At 41.4% G+C, this 24,644-nt stretch overlaps 1 protein-coding gene across 2 annotated transcripts in view; it reads right to left on the bottom strand.

The window, feature by feature from the left end:
* Window positions 1-828: 828 nt before the first annotated feature.
* BTBD9 (BTB domain containing 9) overlaps window positions 829-24,644 on the bottom strand; it is a 280,634-nt gene continuing 256,818 nt past the window's right edge. For both annotated transcript variants that reach the window (XM_039529948.1, XM_039529949.1), the window contains one exon: window positions 829-6,692. In XM_039529948.1, coding sequence (XP_039385882.1) covers window positions 6,498-6,692 — 195 coding nt within the window. In that variant the 3' untranslated portion in view covers window positions 829-6,497. The remainder of the gene's footprint in view (window positions 6,693-24,644) is intronic.

Genomic DNA, 24,644 nt, shown 5'->3' with positions numbered 1-24,644 from the left:
TCAGTTCCCCCTATGAGAATCCCATGTATCACAGTTGTCATCTTGGAGTCCCTTTGTCTAAGATAAGCTACATGGCAATTTCAAAAGTTTAAACTGCTACTGAAGGATTTTAAATCTAAAACAAAGGACGCAATTTTGCCGTGAGACGTGGGAACAATTCCTACTCCTATCAGTCAAAGCTTTCTAATGAGTGCTTGTGGACTTCCAAATGGCACTCACAAAAATCATGTGTAGGAGAGCTGGCTAAAGTACAGCCTGCACACTTCCACAAACACCCTAATTTTTAATATGGATGCTCACTCCAGGGAGACAACAGGTCACAGCATACAAGGGAGCCAAGTGGGAACCTGTAGTCTCTGTGGACTGCACTATTGTCTTGAAGATGGATATATGCAATTTGCTCTATTTTATGCGTGTTACTTACACCCAAATTACAAACATCCCTCAACTGGGCACAACATGAACACCCCGGGACTGAATGTTCATTGTTTCACACCTTGTGTACATCAGTTTTAAGTGACCATAAAAAGGGTGCAATATGCTATCAAATCACAATAGTAGCATTTTATGCCCACTTGCACAGGTGCAAGGCCTCGTCTAGACCAGAGTACCTGATCCTGTTGTAACTCACATTCATCAATTTACCTATTAGCCCAAGTTCACTAACACAATTTTAATGCTTGTCTAGCTTGCCTAGACAAGGTGGGTGAGGTAATATCTTTTACTGGACCAACTTCTGTTGGTGAAAGAGACAAGCTTTCGAGCTTCACAGCACTCTTCTTCAGGTAGAGCTCTGTGTAGCTCGAAAGCTTGTCTCTTTCACCACAGAAGTTGGTCCAGTAAAAGATATTACCTCACTCATCTTGTCTCTAATATCCCAGGGCTACCGTGGTTACACCACCACTGCATTTACAATTCTATTAGATAACTCAAATGAGCAGGCAATCAATTAACCTACAAGATCAAGTCTGTAGCTTAAATAAATCATTAATAGATACACAATTGGGAGGCAGTGGGTAATCAGGCCCTAGACTCTGGAACCTGTAAATTAATATTTCTAAAATATGTCCTTGCACCATGGCAGCTAATTTGACTTCATGCGTGCATAAGATTGTTGTTTTTATTGGCTTTGATGTTTCCCAAAGGCTACCACAATCACTACTATATCTTCCTAAAAACGTATTCCAAACTCACCCCAATGGTATCTGAGCACCTTTCAAAACTTATATAAAGACAACAAATATTTCCTAAAAGGAAAATAATTATAAAATTCCCATTTGCCAGAAAAGTTCAATAACTGAGTTAGTCTAGTCTCTGATTCCATATTCTATATTCTTGGGTGGGAATACCATACATTTTGGTCAAACAGAACTAGTAAGCTCTATCTAACAATGCAATAATAAACTCTAGTAACTTTACCTTCTAGTCTCTTCATTGACTCTAGCTATGCATAATATTGTTAAATGATCTGTAGATAGTAAAACTTCATATTTTGTCCATTTAAGAAACCCTGAAAAATCAGTTTCATATACCTACAGTACTGAATCACCAACATCATGATTAAGGCCCTACTTAACTTGCAATATTGCAGGAATTGTGGATTCTGCAATATTAGGCTTCCACTGCAATTTTGTCAGTATGGCAGCTGACAGCAGGAGCCTAGCCATGTGCAGGGCTGATAGTGGAAGCCGGCCATCAGATGGGCGCTGACAGTGGGAGCCCTGGCCCTCAGCCCCATGCATGGCTGACAGCAGGAGCCCCGCCGTCAGAAGAGTGACTGACAGTGGGAGCCTCATCCCTCAGTCCCACCTACGGCTGACAGTGGGAGCCCCATCCACTAGCCAGGTGGCTGACAGTGAGAGCTTCCACTGTCAATCCCATGCACGGATGATAGAGGGAGCAGGTTTCCCAAATTACCGCAAGTAATATAGGTCCATTATTACCTTTCCGCAATTTCCCATGTATTGTCTGCAACTCAACCACAATTATATGACAATCATCCCACAAGTCAAGTAGTCCCTTAATCATGACCTGTCCCCTTCTTCCTCTATCAGAAGAACCTACCATCTTATCAAGGCAGATACCATACAGAAAATTCTCTAATTTAATGTTATAATAATCAAAATACATTAAGGTGAAGATACATTAACTGCATTAGAATTTTACACAGCACTAATAAGCACTGAACTCCAGTGGGAGTTGTAGTCAGGACAAAATCTGCAGAACTGATTTCTAAAGAAAGAGAAATAAATGACGCTCCAGAGGAAGCCAACTGCACTAAAGCACCAAGTTCCCTCTACATGAAAAAGGCTAATTTCACCTCTCTGCTAAACGTCTCACATTGGCCTTGGATTCACTTGTTTTGTTATAGTTCAGACTGAACATGTCACTTTTGCAGAAGTTAACAAAAAATAAAAAGTACACACTTCAAATTCCTGGAAGAAAACAAATTTAATTTTCTTTGCTTTTTACCACATTGCTTCATTGTCAAAAGGAACTTCTTAAATGAAATCTCATGAAATGGGAAACTGTGCCTCTGCATTATCAAATGTCCCTCCATGGAAAAATAAAAATACTTGCTTATTTCAGTGGTACACTGGTTTCCTTTGCTAGAGAAAGACAAAATTATATTTTTGTTGCTTTTTAAATTAAAGAAAGTCTAAACTGATCTTTCAGGAGCTTGTTTGTAGGGTTGCTTGACAATGGTTTGGAACACAGAGCTGAGCAATTTTTGCTCAATTCAAAAACTAATTTTCCCAGAGAAATCAGTTTTACAAATACAGCCTACTCTTGCTGAAAATATGGTTTGGTTTGATGCCAGACGTTTCCGGGAATAAAAGTGTTTTTAATGTATTTGGAAGAAAGAGACACTTAATTAAAAAAGGAAACTTTAAAGGTAACTCTGCTGAGCACCACGTGAGCTTGACGCTAGTCTAAACTGAAGCTAGCATTGGGAGAAAACAGAGGAAATGAAAAAAAATAGGGAAAATCTGAGGGTGGAGTTTATCATTTTTAATGTCAAAGTCCATTTAAGTGCTAAATAGAAACAATGTCTCTATAATGAGAATATAAACAAATGCTATTAGCATAGAGATATAACAACAAAACTCTTATAGTCTGACAGGAGACAAGAGAACATCTGGTCAGTCCTGTTTTATCTTAGTCACAGATAAAACATACATGTATGCTATATAGTTCAGAGCAACTGTATATATCCCATCATCCTGAAGGGACACACTTTTTAATGGTACATCTTGGCAGCTCAACTATGCTTTTAGTTATTTCCATCAGGAAACAAGCTAAAAACTCAGAGCAGGGTTGACAAAAATCATACATGAATAACCAGAATTCAATTAAGCAGCAATCCCATAATGAAGAAAAACTAAACTATATATAAAAACTAAATATAAAAAAACTGGAAAAAGATGAGGACATTTATACCAAAATATAAATTAATTCTGTGTGATGCCCTCCTCCTGCCTCACCACTGGCACATTATATTGAAAGAAAATGTTTATGGCAGAAGAGCATACTGGGCAATAAGTAGATTTTATGGGTTTTTAAAGACTGAACAAAAATGAGATGGTCAATAACATACAACTCCCAAAGCATTAACATTCTTGTTATACAAGACTAAAAGATTCAAACCACAAAATGCAAAGTGGGGTTATTTTGGCTTATAAAGGTTTGAAAATTCGGTGCCAACACAGACACAATGGCTTACTTCAGAGACAGGTTCAAAGCACAAATAATTGTCAGACAGGGGACTAACAGGTGTGTGAAAGAGGCATGATGTGACTGGGAATCATAATGTTAAAAAAATCCTATTTGTTTGTGAGGAAGGATAAGGTAATTTACCTCAGCTGTGGCTAACATATACTTTTCTTGGGTATTTGAAGTTCTACAGGTCCTGTTGCTCTGCGCTTTGAGAATCTCTCACATGTACTCTGCTATAAGTTAATTTTTCAAATTCTTCATGTCCCAGAACAGGGGTGAACAGAGGCCTGGATGGCTAGTAGATGTAATAAGAAATCTAGATTATATAGATATCTTTGAAGTCTTAGAGGGCAAGATCAAAGAGAATGACAGAAGGAGAGGTGTAGACTGATGGCTTCTAAAGAGTCTTTTTTTTGGCTTAGCTATATTCTACAAAATAATTGTCCATGTCTGGGAAGTATACATTCAAAATCCTGCACTTTGCCTGAGAGAGTCTAAAACCAGGGACAATTGAATCAGATCTATTTCATTCTTATGTTACAACACTCCCTACAATGGTGGCAATTAGAGCTAACAAAACTGGAGAATGATGTAATTTGTTTATTTGCAGTCTGAGAATGGTGAAATTAGTTGTAAATTTATTTGTAGTCTCTTGCCAGTGTCACCAACTCTGACACTGAAGGATCAACCCAAGAAAGGCAAGGCAGGCTCCATGCAAGTCAAAACAAAAGGTCCAGCAAAGATTACAATTGTCATGGGGTTTTTGTTTGTTTCTTTTTAAAGAAAAGTTTAGTCTAAAATTTTCTACCTCTGTACTTGAAGTTAATCAAAGGGCTCTGTACCCAATACTTAGTCTGACTTCCACTATGCTAAGAGTTGCTAAACAAATGTGGTAATCAGCAGTCAGTGCTAGCTGATCGCTCATGAGCAACATTCTGTATGCAGAGAACCTCTGCTAAGCACTGTGAGGGGTAGCCATGACACCTCATCAAAATGTATCATGTAATGTCCATGCATCTCCAATGACAACCATCTTGATTCAGGCAATGGAGGCAAAGGGTTTGGGGAGGGAATACAGGGGCTAACATGAGAAAGACTGAAGATGGGTCTGGTAATAAGGAAAAAAGATAAAATTGCCAAAGTTATTCAACTTTACAGGAAATATATCAGAAAGAGGAAGCGTTTCTTTTCTTCTCTGTCAAGTCTCTGCTGTTTTGTAGCCATCATGCTATCTGTTCCTTCATGCTTTTAGCCCAACTGGTATTCAGAAAGAAAGTCTTTCAGGTTAAGCAGTGTGATAGATTGATATATAACTCATTATATCATTATGTTCAAACAGAGGAAAATCATATTTGACTTGACTAACTCTGACTTGTCATCTTGTTTTGTTCTGACAAAGGTATGTTAGTCCAACAGAAAAAAAAAATTCCAGGTCAATAAACTTGGACAGTAGATGCTCCAAAGGTCAGGTACTTCAGGAGAAATATCAATCTTTCCTAATTATTTTTGCCAAATTACATCAATAGTGTGTGTAAAAACAGAACCTCTTCTTCCCATACTGGCAAGCTCAGTGAGATGTGGAGCTTTTGCTAAGTCACGTGGACTGGAGATTACAGAATCCTGATGATAACAATGTAAAAATGCTCAAGATAAGGAAAAAACAGATAATCTGATCAAGTTACAAAGGAGAGGTAACACTGAGATGTAAGTTACTAAAGCAAGAACCAATGAAGAGTCAGATCAAACCACAATAGTTAAATTAATTTTTTTCCATGAAGATTATGAGAAAAGCTTATCAGTGGCTTTTAAACCCCTAGTTGAACACTGTAGTCTATTATTTTCTTTAAAAATTCTTTGACTGCAAATTCTCATTTTTGTATTGCTTAGTCTGATCAGCAGCATGTCAGCGGTCAGCTGTAATTTTGCTTTTCTAAACACAAACAACAAATTTGACAAATTACAATAATTTTTGTAGAAATTTCAGTAAAACTTGAAGAATCATCTTTAAATTAAGCAGATAATTATCTGCTTGTCAAATTGGAAGCTTCACTAGGAATTTCCCACTTGGAACATAGATAAAAAATGACAATTTTGTAACTCAACAATTCAAGTAAAGTCAGAATTAAATACAGCATCCATAAATTGATTTGTTTTTATCAGGAGGGTTTTTTCCTTGTCATACCAGGTGATATACATGCCTGTTACTTCCTTAATCTATTGTACTGTATGTACTATAGCTGAAAATAAGGGAAAAGTCGGACACCCAGTCAAAATTATTCAGAAAACAGCTTATAATTTACAAAGGAATATCGATTAAGAATAATTTAAAAAAATAAAAACAATCTATTTTCCATAGTGATGCCATAAAGATAAACATTCTATTTCCTAATAGGTGCCTTCAGGTAACAAATAATTAATTTATATTCCTTCCAGTCTACTGTTCATATGCCATTTTTGTATTCCAATGTGACTCTGCCTTTTATTTCCTTCCATTCTCCTTTCCTTGGTTAGATTAGAGAGGTAGGGTGTTAATGGGGGACTTGATATAGATTGAAGACCTATTTTATCCCCCCGGAGACCAGCCTGATTTGAACAAATTGAAGAGAGTGAAGCAGCCCCTTTGTGTCCTTGGAAAGCCTTTTCCATTTCAGCATTTCCAGCTGCCAGGCATGGTCCACTTTGTTCACTGAGAGAACAAGAAAAAAGGTGCCTGTAGAAGAAGGTGGTGAATAATTTCATATAGCATCATAGAGACTGCAAAAGCTCCATTCCACTCTCCTTTATGGTTGGTGAGCATGTGTACGTGAGGTGGATCCAGTGAGGGAGTGCAGAGAACTGGTGCTTGAGGCTCGAACTGGGCGAGAAACAATCTGTTGTGTGCCAGTGCCCAGTTCTGTTGTCACCACTTCCTCATTACCCTCTTCCTTGTGGGCATTGTTTTGTGCTGGACACTCAAAATGCACACAGTGAAACACCTGGGGAAAAAATGAAGAGATAAAGCAAAAAAATTAAAAGTAGCAAAAGTTGTAAACAGAACTAAATAACACCTTAAATGAAGCATGCAGGCAACATGCCAGGGCCAAAGGGCTGATCCAAGCTGGAATGTTTCATCATGGGGTTAACAGCCTGTGTTCAAAACCCACAACTGCTATGGTTGAAACAAATTCGAGTAACAGCTGTGTAGGGGGAGAAGGCCTTAGTTGATAAGGCTTTATGTCTGGTAGCCTTTAGTTTGAGGTGCTGAGCTGAATTCAGATAGATCGTTCCGAAGCATATGGGGACATTTTGGTGATTTGGAAAAATCCTTTAGTTTGCAAAGCAGCATATCTATAATCTAAAAGCCATCAAATGACAATGAAAATGACTTAATTAAACTCCAGAAAGGCTGAACATCCACATTATCTATGAATTAAAGTTAAATTGTAATACAGATGATGCTATCTCATGACTGCCCTCTACTGTATTAAGCAACACCTCAGCAGTTGCAATATTTTGCAGTACACAGAAATACAGGATTTGCCAGGTCCAAGGAGACCATTGCTTCATCAAATGCAGTATCTGCTTCAAATACCAGTCAACACTTGATGTTTCAAGATGCATCTGGATCATTGTGCAAGCAGTACATAGGGGAACTCCTTCCAAACCCTGCAGGTGATTAGCTTAGGTCCTGAAACAGGAGGATTTGTCTTTCAACATTTTTCACCATATTTCCTAGGTTAGTATAGCTGCTTATATGACACCTGTTCATGTAGCTATTCAGTGGGTCCTTAAAAATGGGTCCTAAACTGTTTGCTTCAATGATTTTCCCATGGCAGTGAATTCCACAGATTTACCACCAACTGTATAAAGCAGGGGTCAGCAACCTTTCAGAAGTGGTGTGCCGCGTCTTCATTTAATCACTCTAATTTAAGGTTTCGCGTGCCAGTAATACATTTTAATGTTTTTAGAAGATCTCTTTCTATAAGTCTATAATATATAACTAAACTATTGTTGCGTGTAAAGTAAATAAGGTTTTAAAAATGTTTAAGAAGCTCCATTTAAAATTAAATTAAAATGCAGAGCCCCCCAGACTGGTGGCCAGGACCCGGGCAGTGTGAGTGCCACTGAAAATCTCCTTGTGTGCCGCCTTCGGCATGTGTGCCATAGGTTGCCTACTCCTGGTGTAAAGAAATCTTTCCTTCCATTAATTTTAAATTTGCTGCCAATAAATTTCATTGAGTGTCCTCTTGTTCTTCTGTCATGGCAGTAGCTGAAGAGGGATGCCTGCTCAGTTTTTACTAATCCATTCATTATTTTGTATGCTATCATGTTTCTTCTTATTCTCCTCTTAAACAGTCCAAAACTTTTAAATCTCATCTCATATCCACATAAACCTATTGAAACCTCTTTGAATCTTAGCTGTCCCTTCCCAGGCCTTTTAAGTTCAGCAACATCCTTTTTGAGGTCAGATGACCAAAACCAAACAAAGCACACAAAGTGTGGACAGATCATTGATTTATACAAGATCATTATAATATTATCTATTATTTTCTATCCTCTCTCTAATACAACCTAGAATCCTGTTAGTCTTTTTCACTGTGACTGCACATTGAGCAGACATCTTCATTGAACTGTCTACAGTAACCCCTAGATCTTTTTCCTGAGAGTTGCTAGCTAATTTAGAAACCAACAGCGTGTACGAAACCAACAGAGCTTTATTCACAGTCATGTTCTTTGTAGCTCTCCTATTATAATTTCTTGTGTCTTTCTTGGTGCCAGAATTCTTGCAATTTTTTATGTCATCTCCTCTGTTATTTTCTCTCCATTTCTAGGTGTGATATATATAACATGTTAGCTTCTTTTGTAGAGTCAACTAATCTCTGCATTTGCAATTGTGTTGCTGTGCTGTCTTTCATTAAATAGATTCCTCAAAGACTGTGATTACTTGCTAGGCTTTACAGTTTTGAAGGTAACAGCCACTGTCATTTTTCCAGCTTCCATGATAAGTATCAGAATTTAAGGAAATTTGGACTATAGCTGACCAATGCATCTTTATAGTACATTGCTTTCCTAGCAAGGTGGTGTGGTCAAAATGGGTAGGGTACAGGTCTGGAAATCAAGACACTCCATGCTCCCACAATGTCTATGCAAATAGTGTTTCTCATCTAAAATGTCATCTTATATTTATATAGTGATGCATCTTTTTATACAGTAGCTATTACTAACCATTAGCTGATATAAGTGTATAAAATCAGAAAAACTTGGCTCCTAAATTATACCTTTCATTGTTACCATTTCTTTTTCATACCAGGCTATAATGTTCACCTCAGAAGGTGCGACGTTGACACTACTGTGGACTCAAGAGGTGTTTTATCATTGTTTCACTTTAACATATATAGAGCAGTGCTGCTGAAAGGGAGAGAGGATTCAGAAGAACAGTTCTGGATGTATCAATTCCACTCAGTATTTGATTTATATATGTAACCACAGTTAAAGTAAAACAAACAATTATGCATGTGTTTCTTTATAAAAGCAGGAACCAAGAACTCAGTATTATCTGCTAATCTGGGGATTTCTTGTGCTTCTCTTGGGAAATTTGATGAAGTTCTGGCATCCAAACAAGGAGAGCCAAACCCCCTTAACATTTGTTTGAGGACAAGAGGCCTCCCGCAGCAGAAAGACTTTGAAGCACCTTTCTATGACCACTAAAGCTGAAGGGGAAAAAGAAGATACAAATGGCACTTGTCTATCAGGGACATCATCCAAAATTGTCAGTCACATTAAACCAATGACAAAAAGACCTGAGGAGAACAAATATTATTTTTTCTTATTTATAAAAAAAACAGAAGGACTGAAAAGTACAAGGAAAAAAGCCAATGAAAACTTTTTGTACTGAAATATAAAAAAAACAACAATATTTCATCTGAAACCTGTGGCCTTCAATTTTGTCAACAAATGGAAAACACAGGAATGGACAGAAGAGTTTATAATAATTAAATAAAAACATTTACAAAATGACTCAATGTCAAAGGACTCTCCCAACTACAAAAAACACTCAACCATTCACTGCCATCCTGAGAAAAGTGTGGAAAAAATACAGATCATGTTCTAAAAGTCATAAAAGCCAGGCTCTGACAGACCAAGTAGGAAAGAACATCCTAGAGTTGAGGACTCCTCACTGAGAACAGGCCCATTTTGTTTAAAATTACACTGTTTCAATCAAGAAGTCTATTATTTATGGGCAAATAAATCTGATCATCTGAAAAAGAATCATACACAAGTGGCATGTGCCCAGATTAATTTCAAAGCATGTGCCCAGATTAATTTCCTATGTAACTGAGATAAAAAATCCTGAAGGAATAAAAGGAAAGGAGCAGAATAAATTATGGCTTGAATATAAATACGATAAAGGCAGGAAGTGACTGGTAAGAATTTGCCAAAAAGCATCTGATCTGAATGATTAAAGGGATGACGAAGTCATGTAACAAATCAAAATAGAGTTGTGAAAAGAACAGAGCAGTAACAATGAGACAGTCCTGTATATCAATAATCTAAGCAAACTGGAACACATTAAACAGAAGGAACAAACTGAGTAACAGATTTATAGACACTGTGATAAGAAGAGCTTAGGTGTGGCATGTTATGTAAAGGAAGGAAGTAGGGACCCAATTCTCTCTGTGAAGTCAATGGGAGTTTGGCCATCAGACTTCAAAGGGAAAAGAACACAACCCTTTAAGAAGAGCAGTCATTGACTTCTGAGTAATAAAAGGACATGATAAAAACAGAATAACAAATTTTGGAAGAATATGGGAAAAGGCTGGGTGAAATAGGATCAAATAAAAAAAGGAAGACCAGAGGAGAAATGGGAAGTTTCAAAAATATATTAATGTATGCCTGCCATCTAGTGATTAGCACAGTAAGAGTAGAAGAAAAATGAAAACATGAATGAACATGGTGGTATAAAATAAAATCAAGACTAAAGGAAGAGACACGAAGTAGGTGAGATATACAACATCAAGTTCAAAAGAGGATTACAAAGTGAAATTAGGGGAGAGAGGAAAATGGAGGTAGAGAATACAAGAAACTTTTAATAAAAAGTTAAGATAAATGAATGGAAGAGCAATTCTAAGTACATCAGGAACAAGAGGTCAGTGAAGAAGGCATTAGGGCCTCCAAGAGACAGCATTAGGGGAATTTGACAGAAGTAGTAAATTCTGCTAAAATTTAATGAATTAATTGCCTTATTGTTCACAAAAGATGAGAGCCAGAAGTAGACACACGTTTCCCAGAGGAAGCAGATACAATGCTGAAGGAAATCAGAATCATGCTAAATAAGTAATTAAAACAAAATAAAACATCCAAAGAGTAAAAAAAAATACTTTACAGTCACATGCTTATCAAGACCAAAACTCCAAAGGAAATGGCAAATATTAACATTCTTCAGACATATCGCAAATCTTTTGGAAACAGGGAAGGTAGTGGCCGACTGGAGGGAAGCTTATGTAATACCTATTATTAAGCAGGAATCAGATTCTTTATCTTTTAAGACACCTTACTCAACATATGCAGGTGGCAGCCTGTCTTGTACCAGGTTGCAATTCAAATTAGATTATTCTTGAGCTCATGAAATGTTGTATATCTTTGTATTTTGTGCAACATTTTTTTACTTAATGCTTACTAATACATAGCATTTTATGTTTTTAAAACACTTTATAAGCACTAACTAGGTAATAATCCTTACACACGTACCTCACAAGGATGTATTACTCACCCACTTTACAGATGAGGAAAACAGGAAGGAAGAGAGTAACTTGCCCAAAGCCACACAACATGGAAAGGGTAACACTGGGATTAGAACACATGGAATGAACTCCCAGCCCTACTGAAATCAATGGCAGTTTTGCCACCGACTTCCATGGGACCAGAATTTCATCTACCGGCTCTTGGCTCCTGTCAGGAATAAAGAATCCCAGCCTGCTTGCCTGCCAGATTAACTCCCAGGCAGTCTAACCAGTGCAGCTGGGCGCCTGGGCCCCAACAGAGCTTCCTGATTGGCCAAACCACCCGATTGGCTGAGGATATCAGCAGACATGCTCTTAAGACCAGCAGCAGCAGGAGGGCACTAGCTGCTCAATGCATTCACTCACGGCTGTAATCGCTCCTGAGCCTGCTTGTTCTGGCCCTGCTCCTGCCATGGACTCAGCCTCGCCTCGCTCCAGGTAATCTGGCTCTGACCCTCAGCTCCAATTTCTGGCCTGACTCTTGCTGCAACAACCAGCCTTTACTGTCTATTTCACAGTGCCTAACTGTTTGATCAGTCCACCAAGAGGAACCCATCAGAGGAAAAGGGGTTCAGTTCTCTCTGGCTTAGATCCCACCATGACAAATGTTTTCCCATTGCAGATAATGGGCAGGGGCGGCTCCAGGCCCCAGCACGCCAAGCACGTGCTTGGGGCGGCAAGCCGCGGGGGGCACCCTGTGGGCGCCGCAAGGACGGCAAGCAGGCTGCCTTCAGCGGCTTGCCTGCAGAGGGTCCGCTGGTCCTGCAGCTTCGGAGGAACTCCCACAGATGTGCCTGCGGAGGGTCCGCTGGTCCTGCGGGAGGTCCACCGAAGCCGCGGGACTAGCGGACCCTCCGCAGGCAAGCCACCAAAGGCAGCCTGCCTGCCGTGCTTGGGGCAGCAAAATTCCTAGAGCTGCCCCTGATAATGGGTGCAGTGCAGGACCTGCAGGCTCAGATTGCTGCTTTGCAGGTGTAGAATGTGGCCCTGCAAGCACAAGCTGCACAACTTCCCGCTCCATCCCCTGCTCCACATGAACCAAAGATTCCATTGCTGGATAAATTCAACAGTGACTGTAGCAAATTCTGTGGATTTCTGAATCTGTGCTCGCTTCTGTTTCCGTTGCAACCAAGAGCACTGACCAAGCCCAAGTAGAATTTATCATCAGCTTGCTGACTGAGGAGGCCCTGGCCTGGGCTTCCCAGTTCATGGAAAAATCTAGCCCGTTCTTGGGTCCATTTGAAAACTTTGTGAAAGCCATGGTGGTAATCTTTGATGACCCAAATCACGTATGCACAGCAGAGGCTGCGCTTCAAGTATTGCATCAATGGGGCTGATTGGTTGTCAAATTTGCAACAGAATTTCAGGGCCTGGTAGCAGACACTGAATAGAAAGAGGCTTGCAGTCTTACCTCAGTGAAAAAAAACGAAGATGAGCTGGCACAGATGGAGTCCTTGCCTGGCCTGGCCAATATAATCAAACTGTGCATTAAGAGTGATAACCGTCTGACGGAGCACTGCTAAGAGTGAAGCTCAGCCTCTTGTGGCCCGGTGGTTTCCCTAACCCCAGTTTGCTAACCACTGGCTTTGCCCCCACAGACTGACCCCATGCAAACTGACCATGCCCAGTCCTCCCTTTCCAAGGTTGAAGAAAAAAGAGACAGCAAAAATGGCAGGCTTATGCCTGTACTGCAGAGAACCAGGAGACTTCGCATTGGGCTATCCAGCCCCAGCAAATACCATGTCTCAGCTCCAACAGAGGCATCTGGGCTGATGTTCTTCCCCTTCCCCTAGTACTCAATATTGATAGTTGTCTGCCAGTACTCTGGCAACAGCTAACCAGAACCCGACACATTTCCGACTCTCCCTCCAACTCTGACACACCACCATGACTGAAGTCCACCTGGAAGCGCTGGTGGATTTGAGTGCCTTCAGTAATTTCATGGACTTGGACTTTGCATGAGCGCATGCGATGCCCATCCAGTGTGAAAGCTCTCCATACTTGGTGGAGTGTATCAAAGGGACACATCTCTTGTAGGGCCTGGTTACCCACCAGACTGCCCCCTTGGAGGTTACTATCCGAGCACCACACTCTCGGATTATCCTTGGCATGCTCTGGCTCGCCACCCACAATCTGCATATCCATTGTCAGGCAGGTGCAGTACATTTCAGCTCCCTGCACTGTCAGCAATCTTGTCTCCCAAAACACAGCCCTGGGCCAGAAGACCTCTGTACTCACTCTGCCTCCTCAAACAAAACTGAGGCCATTATTTCACAGGGAATCTCTGTACCATCCACATCCCTTCCTGCCACCTCGGTGATACCTGCTAAATACCAAGAATTTATAAGAAGAATGTGTACACCTTGCCACCTCATCCACTTATGACTGCTCCATTGATCTTTATCTGGAAGCAGAGATCTCTTTTGGTTACACCTACTCTCTTTCTGGAGCTACCGTCAAAAGAGCCTTCAAAATGATTTCATCCATCCATCCATATCTCTGGCTGGGGCACTGATCTTCTTTGTAAAGAAGGAGGATGGATCTCTATGGCCCTGTTTGGAATACAGCGATCTAAACAAGGTTATCAAACAGAATCGGTAACTCCTGTCCCCTATCAGGGAGTTCTTTCAATGACTTAGCTCGTCCATGGTCTTCACAAAGTTAGACCTCCATAGAGTTTATAACCTGATAAGGGTTAGGAAGACTGACGAGTGGAAGTCCACCTTCCATACCTGGAAGAGACATTTCAAATAACTAGTTATGCCATTTGGCCTGTGCAATTCCCTGAAAATCTTCTAGCATTTCATCAGTGATATCTTCAGGGACATGCTACACTGTTTTGTAGTTATCTTACTTAATGATATCCACATCTTTTCAGAAAATTAGGCCCTTCACAATCATCATGTATGCAACTTCCTAAAGGGACTCTGTCAGAACTGTCTGCATGCTAAGCCTGAGAAGTGAGAGTTTGACCAAGGTACAATTGAATTCCTCAGGTATATCATCTGTCCCAAAGGGATAATCATGGATTAAAGAAAGGTGTGGCCATATGCAACTGGGCCTCACCAAAGGACTTCCATGGGGTACAGCAATGTGTGGGCTTTGCCAGTTTTCACAGGAAATTTATCAAGGGCTTTCCTAGTTTCGTCATACTATCATTGCCCTGCTACGTAAGGGAGCCTGGTTCACCTGGCCCCCAGAAGCCCAATCCACCTTCAAGCAACTAAGAGAGCTTCAGTATGGCACCCATCTGACCCCACAAAACCATTTACAGTAGAGGCCGTGTCAAACTTTGCTCTGGATGCAGTGTTGTCCAAGCCAGCAGATGACTGCATCCCCGTACCTTGTATTCACATAAGCTAATTCATGTGGAAAGAAACTATGATATATGGGAAAAGGAGCTGATAGCCATAAAAGCAGCCTTCGAGGAATGGCACCATCTTCTAGAAGGGGCCAGGTTCCCTGTCCAGGTCCTCACAGATCACGAGAACCTGGAATACCTCTGGACAGTCAAGTATCAGGGGGTAGCCATGTTAGTCTGTATCCACAAAAACAACAAGAAGTCTGGTGGCACCTTAAAGACTAACAGATTTATTTGGACATAAGTTTCGTGGGTAAAAAACCCGTGAGGTTTTTTACCCACGAAAGCTTATGCCCAAATAAATCTGTTAGTCTTTAAGGTGCCACCGGACTCCTTGTTGTTTTTGTGGACAGTCAGGCACCTTACCCAATGAGCGGTCTGCTGGTCCCTCTTGTTTGCCTGGCTCAATTTCATAATTACCTGTCATCCAGTGCCAAAAAACCTGTCCTGCAAGGAAGAGTACCTTGATTCTGGCAGGGGAACTCCTTCAACAGTTCTTAAGGTGTCCAATTTTGTTAATGGGACAATAGACAACAACCTGATGCCTTCCATCTATTTCTTGCAACCCAATGACTCATTCACAGCTTAGATCTACCCATCCCTTGACGATGCCAGTACCCAACCTGTTGTAGAGTTTAGATTACAGGATGTTCTTATGTTCTTATGATGTCCTCTTCCAGAAAGGCTGTATTCATGTTCTGGCAGGACAGCTTAAGCTTTAAGACATGAATGACCACTTGTTGGTCACTTTGACAACTTCAAGACCTGGAACTTGGTGTCAAGGACTTTCTGGTGGCTGGGCATGCACACCTCTGTCAAAAAGTGATAAAACATCCAGCAATCTCGGTGCCTGCACCAAGAACCTATGCTTGAAACCACTTGCTCTTCTCCAGCCCCATCATATCCACTGTGGATCACCATGTCCTCAGACTTCATAGTGGAGTTGCCTTGCTCCCCATCTTTAAAAACGGGAAGAAGGAGGATCCGGAGAACTACAGGCCAGTCAGCCTCACCTCAGTCCCTGGAAACATCATGGAGCAGGTCCTCAAGGAATCAATTCTGAACCACTTAAAGGAGAAGAAAGTGATCAGGAATAGTCAGCATGGATTCACCAAGGGCAAGTCATGCCTGACTAACCTAATTGCCTTCTATGAGGAGACAACTGGCTCTGTGGATGAGGGGAAAGCAGTGGATGTGTTATTCCTTGACTTTAGCAAAGCTTTTGACACGGTCTCCCACAGTATTCTTGCCAGCAAGTTAAAGAAGTATGGGCTGGATGATTGGACTATAAGGTGGATAGAAAGCTGGCTAGATTGTCGGGCTCAACGGGTAGTGATCAACGGCTCCATGTCTAGTTGGCAGCCAGTTTCAAGTGGAGTGCCCCAAGGGTCGGTGCTGGGGCCAGTTTTGTTCAATATCTTCATTAATGATCTGGAGGATGGCATGGACTGCACTCTCAGCAAGTTTGCAGATGACACTAAACTGGGAGGAGTGGTAGATACGCTGGAGGGTAGGGATAGGATACAGAGGGACCTAGACAAATTAGAGGACTGGGCCAAAAGAAACCTGATGAGGTTCAAGAAGGACAAGTGCAGAGTCCTGTACTTAGGACAGAAGAATCCCATGCACTGTTACAGACTAGGGACCGAATGGCTAGGAAGCAGTTCTGCAGGAAAGGACCTAGGGGTTACAGTGGACGAGAAGCTGGATATGAGTCAACAGTGTGCCCTTGTTGCCAAGAAGGCTAATGGCATTTTGGGCTGTATAAGCATGGGCATTGCCAGCAGATCAAGGGATGTGATCATTCCCCTCTATTCGACATTGGTGAGGCCTCATCTGGAGTACTGTGTCCAGTTTTGGGCCCCACACTATAAGAAGGATGTGGAAAAATTGGAAATAGTCCAGCAGAGGGCAACAAAAATGATTAGGGGGCTGGAGCACATGACTTATGAGGAGAGACTGAGGGAACTGGGATTGTTTAGTCTGCAGAAGAGAAGGTTGAGGAGGGATTTGATAGCTGCTTTCAACTACCTGAAAGGGGGTTCCAAAGAGGATGGATCTAGACTGTTCTCAGTGGTAGCAGATGACAGAACAAGGAGTAATGGTCTCAAGTTGCAGTGGAGGAGGTTTAGGTTGGATATTAGGAAAAACTTTTTCACTCAGAGAGTGGTGAAGCACTGGAATGGGTTACCTAGGGAGGTGGTGGAATCTCCTTCCTTAGAGGTTTTTAAGGTCAGGCTTGACAAAGCCCTGGCTGGGATGATTTAGTTGGGAATTGGTCCTGCTTTGAGCAGGGGGTTGGACTAGATGACCTCCTGAGGTCCCTTCCAACCCTGATATTCTATGAGTCTATGCTCTCAGGGGTACATAACGATCTTGGTGGTGGTTGATCTTTTCATCAAGATGGCACAAATAATCCCGTTTTGTGCCATCCCCATTGCCCCAGAAATGGCTTGCTTTTTCCTAGAGAGAGTTTTTCATTACTACAGATTGCCAAGACCAGGGCCCTCAGTTAATCTTCGGTTTCTGGCAGGAGCTTCGAATGCTTCTGGGATAGAATGCCTCATCTCATCTATATACCATCTGCACACCAACTAGCAAATAGAATGGGTCAATCAGATCCTTGAACAATACCTTTGCTGCTTTTGAACTATCATCAAGATGACTGGGTTTCCCTTCTTCTCTATGCTGAATTTGTGTATGATAATGCCTCCACCCAACGAAGTCCCTTCTTTGCCAACAATAAATTTCATCTTTGTTTTCACCCAGATATCCCTGCAAAGTCTCTGGTACCTGCTGTGCAGATTTAACTTCCCACCTACACCTAGTACACCAAGAATCGAAGGAACACCTGATATCTGCTAAGGAGGCTTAAACCCTACGCCACCAGGATTGCCAGGCTACCTCCACTCTTGCAATACACTACAAGGTTTGGCTACCCACTTGGAAACTTAGGTTAATGTGCCCGTTGGCTAAATTAGACCACCAGTATCTGGGTCCAGTTAAGATTCTGGAACAGGTCAATCCAGTCGCATTCAGGTTACAATTGTCTGAGTCCCTCGGGATCCACCCAGTGTTCCATGTCTCCTTCCTGAAGCCTTATACTGAAAACCCGTTTCTGCCCTGGTCCACCTCACCACCCCCACCTATCACTGTCCAGGAGCAGGAAAAATATTTGGTTTGACAGATCCTTGACTCCCGACACATTAGAGGGAAACTCCAGTACTTAGTGGACAGGGAGGGTTATGGTCTGGATGAACGATCCTGGGAACAAGTGGAAAATATTCATGCCTTGGGCCAGCTTGCGGGAGTTTTACAAAATCTTTCCTGACAAGTCTGGCCCTGGTGCCCCTGGGAAACACCCTTCAAGGAGGGGATACTGTCAGGATTAATGTCCTGCAGCTAGCCTGTTTACCTGTTAGCTTAATCCTCAGGCCGTTTAATGAGCACAGCTGGGCCCCAAGTGAACTGCTTGATTGGCTGAGGCAATCACCAGACCTACTCTTAAAACCAGTAGCAGGATGCTGGCTGCTCAAACATTTGCCCACAGCGGCGATAGTGCCTACACTTGCTTGTTCCCAGACTTGTTTCAGCCCAGTTCCTAGCCTTGCTTCACTCCAGCTAACCTAGCTCTGACCCTCAGCTTTGATTCCTGGCCTGACTCCTGCTCCAACCACTTGACACTACCCCTGCTCCAGCCAATAGGCCAGACAGCCCACCTCTTGTTCTTAACAGTTCCCAGTCCTTTGTTCATTATACTAGGTCATTCTGCTTCCTTAGTTTGTTGCATTAGTCTTGTACATCTACTTCAACACCATAAAATATAATCATTTTGCCATTTTTACATGTTTTCCAGTAACATGGAGTATGACTGCCAGTTCTGACGGTCTCGTGCAGCAACATGCTGTTGAAAACCTTAAACCAGTCCTACTAACAATCTAGGAAAATCTAGGAACTATAGATTTGCAATATTAATCTTCACAATGGGGAAGAATAGAGGAAATGTGAATCAGAAACAGAATATGAGAACACCTGGAAAGGTGTGAATTAATGAAGTGTGCATGCATTCACAGAAAGAAGATCATGTCAAACAAATACTATATTGTTTTGAAGAAATGAAATAGCTGATGGGGGGGGGGAAGGCAAGCAGTAATAATAATGTTTTTGGTCTTGAAGAAAAGTTTCTGATACAGTGCAACATGAAAGAGCCAGTTTAGGAAGAAAAGTTCAGAATGTGAGTGCTTAACATTTTCTTTCCTGATTTGTAACCATATGTAAAACACAGTACGCTAATGGCTTTTATGAACTAAGAGGTTAAAATAAAAGAAAAAGGACCTGATTCTCATTTACACTAAGGCCCATTTATATTGGTCTGGAACCATAAAGTGGCCATAAAATGGATGTAAATCGTCTTAAATTTGGTCTTAAATATAATTTACTCCCATTTTAGGGCCACTTTACACTGTCAGAGCAGTGTAATAGAGCTGTAGTGTAAATTAATATTAAGTGCCAACAATTAAGGTATATCTAAATGGAGACAGTGCAAGGTAGATAGAGGAGGCTACTGGCTTAGAGGAATAATTTTGCACACTATCTGTGACTTAGACAATTCATTGCATTTCAGTAAATACTGAGAAATTTAAGATATGAAACTCAGGAGAAAACCAAAAAAGATTACAACCTCAATGATCACTGAGGATGTGGGGTAGTAGACAATAACACTGTAGATCCTGTTGCATATGGCTTTACAAAATATAAAGCAGAGGGATCAAACACTATATAAATCAGAGGAAACTGCTTTAATTTTTATTGAAGATACTATTGAGGCTACCTTTGGAATACTGTGCAATGTTCTGGACATCTTACTATTAAAAAAAAAAGGGATCACAACTTAATACGAGTCAAGAGGCAGGCAATACAGAATTTAGATGGGATTCTTCTGAGCAGTTAATATATAGCAAAACAACCAAGCGGAGTGATAGGTGCAACACATATAATATTGCTCTTGTAGAGTTTAACAGAAATAAAATAATTATTTGGCACAAAGTTTACTTTGGAATACAGTTCTTAATGCCAAAAGAGGAAATGACCTAAATGGGTACCATGCAGGGCCAGCTCCAGGCACCAGCGCAGCAAGCAGGTGCTTGGGGTGGCTAATGGAAGGGGGCAGCACGTCTGACTCTTCGGCGGCAAGTCCCTCTGTCCCTCTCGGAGGGAAGGACATGCCGCCGAAGAATGAAGCGGTGGCGGTAGAGCTGCCACCGATCACGGCTTTTTTTTTTTTGCCGCTTGGGGCGGCAAAAATGCTGGAGCCAGCCCTAGCACCATGGTCTCTTTCCAACCTGTATCTATAAAACAAGCTACAGTGTAGAGAGCTAGAATGTGCAATGAATTTGCACATACAGAAGGAATTTTCACCACAGGCAATGTGCTCTACATAAACTACTATACAGCTCCTTAGAAATGAAATAGCTGAGGGGGGGGGGAAGGCAAGCAATAATAACAGTGTTTTTGGTCTTGAAGAAATGTTTCTGATACAGTGCAACATGAAAGAGCCAGTTTAGGAAGAAAAGTTCAGAATGTGAATGCTTAACATTTTCTTTCCTGATTTGTAATTATATGTAAAACACAGTACGCTCCTTAGAAATAGCACCAATTTCTACAGAGAATTGCACTAAAAGGCCCCCTCAATTCAGGTCTTAACCAACTTTTAGCTATTGGGGGTCAGGAGGAAACTTATCCTATGGGCAGAATACCCCATAAATGCCTACTGCACGCTTTCTTGGACTTCCTCTGAAGCTTCTGATACTGGATACTGTTGGTGACAGGATACCACCTAAACTGATCTCTGGTTTGATCCAGTATGGCAGCTCCTATGTTCCTAAATGATTGCAAACTTCATTTATGGTTTGTGGAGAATTAGTTATCTGCTTGATATTAACCTGCCTAAACATCAGGAATTAAATCAAAGGAGACCGTAAAGAATGAAACCCACAGGAAACAAAACAATGGCAAAGAGAAGGATCCTTGAGGAAACAATGGGGGGAATTATAAACTGGAGAATATCCCATCTGTCTCCATCCAGACTAGAATGGTTTACTCTTCCCAAGGCTGGGCCTAGGATCAGAGGGGATCCTAAACCTCACAAATGTTAGAAAAGAAAGGAGTGGTTACCCAGGTTGTATCAGTGAAAGCTAACAGATTGACTGAGGCACACAGATACATAGCTTGCTGCTGCAGGATTGGCTGCTTTCCCTGCCAGAGAGAGTTAGGTGGCCTGAGAGGAATTCATAAAAGATGGCAAGGAAAGCTGAAGGTGTAAGACAGATCCATTTGTGTAGGTCTTTTATTGTTTTTAGCCTTTTGCTCTTCTTGCTTTGTACCTTAAAAGGAATGAATAAATAATGTCTTGTTTGAAGGTGCTGTTTCTGTGAACGTACAAACATACACTATCACATATGCTCCCGAAAAGAAACTCTTACAGGTACACCACCAAGTTGGACCTGTGTCGCTAACACGATTGGGAACCAGGGAGATTCCAGACCAGAAATCCAGTCTAAGAGTGGTTGGACTGCATTGCTCCTCCCAAAGTGAGGTGCAAGAAACCAGGCCTGTCACCTAAATGGTGCACTCCATGACAAAAAAAAGGGTTTAAGATACAGTTTTCCCTATAGGCAGTATACTGTGCCTTTCATTCAACAGCTTTGTATAACTGGACAAAGTATTCAGTGGTGAAAGTGAAATCAGTTAGAAATAAAAACAAGAAACAGGTGTTGGAAATGATCATCCAAACTTATGAAATATTCTTTCACTGATATTCAGCCCAAAAAACAGGACATAATCACAGAATTGATTCACAGCTTTAAAGTAAATTCTGTATCTGTAGCTCATCTATTGCTTTGTCACAGGAGCTAGTACAGATGAATTTTGGAGGGAAGGGGAATTGATTTAACTTTTATCACCATTTCAGGTGCAGTCTCCAAGTCCAATGTAGTGTCCCATTTATAATGTCCCCAGAATTCTAATGTTATAAGTATACGAATAGGAACATAAAAGACTATTGGTTTTAGAGATATTCAGCTGCTTGCATAAAAGAATTCATCAGGTTAAAGCACTGCTTTGGTTCCCTATTTTGAAAAATGTACAGACATTTTAAAAAGCTGAATAATTTATCTGCTTCCATTTCTAGCTTTTGCTTACTGATGCTATTCATTATTTATTTATTTATTATTTATTTTGTGGTTTAAAATTATTCACATTTTACAGGAATAAATCTATATTAGTGATCTTTAGTAAAGAGATGATAACTAAAAGAGACTGACAAGTGTAAATACGACAGTCTACATAAAGCAGAAATGGAATAAGCTTTCATGGTGTTCTTTCAACAAATCCATGTGAGGCAGAAAGATATCCTGGCTCCAAATTTCTGAGACCTCACTAATGAAAACTGAGCTTCGCAACAAGATGTAGATTTTAAAAACATTTTTAGTGTTTAGAATATTTTTTAATCTTTGTTCCCATGGTGTATTTCTTCCCATTTCAGTCTCTTGCTCATTCTCTTTCCAAACTTCTGCTGAGTGTTGGCAGTGTTGACTGCTGATTCCGAAAGGTATGCATGATAGCAACCACTGCCTCAGCAATTTGTATTGACTTGACTTGGGAATTTTCACTCTATACTCCTTGCGTTGTCTTGCCTAGGACAAACAACCCCATATAGCATATAAAATCAGAAACCTTGACTTCTAGTACTACTACAGTTAAGAGAGTCCACCTGATAGCCACTTAATACACTTTACTGATTACTTATCATTATTATTTGTATCACCCTAGGAGCCCATCACGAACCAGGACTCTATCATGCTCGGCACTGTACAAACATAGAACAAAAAAGACCCAAAGAGCTTACAATCTAAGCATCAGGCAAGAGGCAACAGACGGATACAGATAATTGGCATGGGAGAACAAGACAATATTGGTCAGCATGATAGGCAGTGGTCTCAGCACACCAGCTGCCTAATCACTGTCAATTTTTTTGAAGGCAACACTGCAAAGGAGAGTTGGAAGGAGGGATTTGAAGGAGGATAATGAAGTGACTTTGCAGATGTTTATGGGGAGCTCATCCCAAGCATGAGGGGCAGCATGGGAGAAAGCCGGAAAGTGCTTGTTTGAAAATTCAACAAGTAAGTGATAGTGGCTGATATCATGGACTGTTTGGAGGCAGGAGTCAACCTTACCATACTAAATGAGAGATGATAGAAAAGGTGGGGAGAGACTGTGAAGGGCCTTGAAAGTGAAGACAAACAGCTTATGTTTGATACAATAGCGAATAGGGAGTCAGTGAAGGGATTTAAAGAGAAGGGTGAGATGGTCACAATGATGGGATAGGAAAACGATCTTTGCAGAAGCATTCTGAATGGTTATGAGTGCTACAAGATAGCATCTGTCAAGTCCAAAGAACAGGATGTTGCAGTAACTGAGACACAAGATGATAAGAGCCTGGATGAGAGCTTAAGCTCTGTGGATGGATAGGAAAGGTTGTATCTTACAAATGTTATACCAAAAGCATCTGAAAGACTTAGGCCTTGTCTACACTAAAGGGAAAAGTCGATCTAAGCTATGCAATTTGAGTTATGTGAATGGCAAGTCTTGGAGCCCGGGGATCGTGGCATGCCCTGGTGACAAATAAGGGGGGGAGAAAGATGGGGGGGGGGGAACCCCCATAGCTGAAACTTATAAGTGAACTAACTATGCTATACTAACCAACTAGAACTATCTACAGTGAAAACCAAAAGTACTGCTAAGCCGCTTGCCAAAGCAGAGCAAGGGGAAGTTCCAGCTACTGTCACTGGCGGTAAGACGGAACTGAGGGCAGTGGCGAGTCAGCAGGGCCCTTTATTGGGTGCCATGAAGGCACGACTCCAGGGGGTGCCCAAATTGACCCCTCAGATGCTGCTAGGGGAAAAATCTTCCAGCTACTGTGCACATGCACGCGCAAACACCTGACTGGAATTGACATGAACAAGCACTTGAAGAAGAACCATTTCTTCTTCAAGGAGTGTCCCCATGGGTGCTCCACATTATATGACTACCAAGCTGTTCACTCTAAGGTGTGTGTGGTGGGGGATGCTTCAGAGTTGAGTCCAGTAGCAAAGAAACACAGCCGAGCTGAACACTGTATCAGAAGCAAAGTCATGAGTTATTGGGTAATGTTCAGCCAATGTATGTATAGAGGCCAATACATATTTGTATCCAGGGGTGGCTCCAGACATTTTGCCCCAAGCACGGAGGGTCCGCTGGTCCCGGGGCTTTGGCGGACCTCCCGCAGGCGTCCAGTGGACCCTCCGCAGGCAAGCCGCCGAAGGCACCCTGCCTGCCACCCTAGTGGCAACCGGCAGAACACCCCCCGCGGCTTGCCGCCCCAGGCACGCGCTTGGAGCGCTGGTGCCTAGAGCCGCCCCTGTCTGTATCCAGAAATTTGAACACTGCACAGTACTAATGGAAAGTAAGTGACAGCCAGTGTGAAGGGTATCTTCTTCACACATGGAATTCCAGATGAAGTCTTTACTGATAATGGGGTACAATTTTCCTGTACAGATTTTAGGCAATTTGCAATAGATTGGGATTTTCATCACAAAACATCAAGTCCAAATTGCCCCCCCAATCAAATGGATTTGTGGAAAGGTCTATATGAACAGTAAAGAACCTTATGAGAAAGACTTTTGACAGCGGGAGTGATTTGTAGAAAGCGTTACTGGTTTACCGAAGTGCACCCCTGGAGAATGACTTTTCTCAAGTGCAGCTGTTAA

The sequence above is a fragment of the Mauremys reevesii genome, linkage group 3, assembly GCF_016161935.1.
Source record: "Mauremys reevesii isolate NIE-2019 linkage group 3, ASM1616193v1, whole genome shotgun sequence".
NCBI classification, from domain to species: domain Eukaryota; kingdom Metazoa; phylum Chordata; order Testudines; family Geoemydidae; genus Mauremys; species Mauremys reevesii.
Note: the sequence above shows the minus strand (reverse complement) of the source record. Positions and strands in the feature narration are given on the sequence as shown.